Source organism: Bison bison, unplaced genomic scaffold (genome assembly GCF_000754665.1).
Source record: "Bison bison bison isolate TAMUID 2011002044 unplaced genomic scaffold, Bison_UMD1.0 scf7180017864270, whole genome shotgun sequence".
In the NCBI taxonomy this organism is placed as follows: Eukaryota; Metazoa; Chordata; class Mammalia; order Artiodactyla; family Bovidae; genus Bison; species Bison bison.
This window is the reverse complement of record NW_011494842.1, coordinates 6,246,485-6,247,362: the sequence shown is the minus strand read 5'-3', so window position 1 is coordinate 6,247,362 and position 878 is coordinate 6,246,485. Positions and strand designations below refer to the sequence as shown.

The following is an 878-nucleotide window of genomic DNA, read 5'->3' as shown; positions in this document are numbered from 1 at the left end:
CCGCCCATGGCTGAGCTGCTGTAGGGCATCACTGCCCTCATCTACAGACGCAGTTTCTGCCCTGGTGACTTCCCAGCTCACACAGGGTCCAGCCGTACAGTCACGAGGGCAGTGGGCCCTCAGGACCATCCCCCAGGCACCCCCACGAGCCCATCCCCTGGGATGATGAAGCTAGCCCTGGGCCTGGGTCCCAGAGACCCGGCTGTATCCCGGGGGGCCGCTGTGGTTCCCGCCGCGCATCTGTGAGCGCTCATGGGCCTCGTGGGCACTCCCATCCTGAACGTTTTCATTGCAGACCGGGAGCGCATTGGGCAGGACTCGGCGTATGAGCAGGAGGGGAAGGTGCAATTTGTGATCGACGCTGTGTACGCCATGGGCCATGCGCTGCACGCCATGCACCGAGACCTGTGTCCGGGCCGCGTGGGGCTCTGCCCGCGCATGGACCCTGTGGACGGCACCCAGCTGCTCAAGTACATCCGCAATGTCAATTTCTCAGGTGGGGGCACCACCCACCCCTGGGGAAAGGGTCCCGGGGCTCCATGGGGTGGGAGTGGGGGAACCTCTTCGGATGCTTCCAGGGAGTAAAACCCCCCGAGATGTTCCACGCAGAGGTGTTGCTGCCCAGGGCTCACGCTCCTCCCTGTCTCTGGGCAAAGGCTCAGCAAAGAAATGGAGTGTGTGACCCCCATGGCCCCCCCAGGCATTGCGGGGAACCCTGTGACTTTCAATGAGAATGGAGATGCACCTGGGCGCTACGACATCTACCAGTACCAGCTGCGGAACGGCTCTGCTGAGTACAAGGTCATCGGCTCCTGGACGGACCACCTGCACCTCCGGGTAAGTGCCCGGAGGGAGGGCAGGGCGCGGGGAGGAGAGGG

The 878-nt window shown here is 64.1% G+C and overlaps 1 protein-coding gene across 1 annotated transcript in view; it reads left to right on the top strand.

Annotated features, from left to right (window-relative positions):
* The window catches only part of GRM4 (glutamate receptor, metabotropic 4), a 103,858-nt gene that overhangs the window by 85,570 nt on the left and 17,410 nt on the right, over positions 1-878 (top strand). Inside the window, exons 9-10 of the mRNA XM_010848719.1 lie at positions 296-496; positions 701-837. Coding sequence (XP_010847021.1) covers positions 296-496; positions 701-837 — 338 coding nt within the window. The remainder of the gene's footprint in view (positions 1-295; positions 497-700; positions 838-878) is intronic.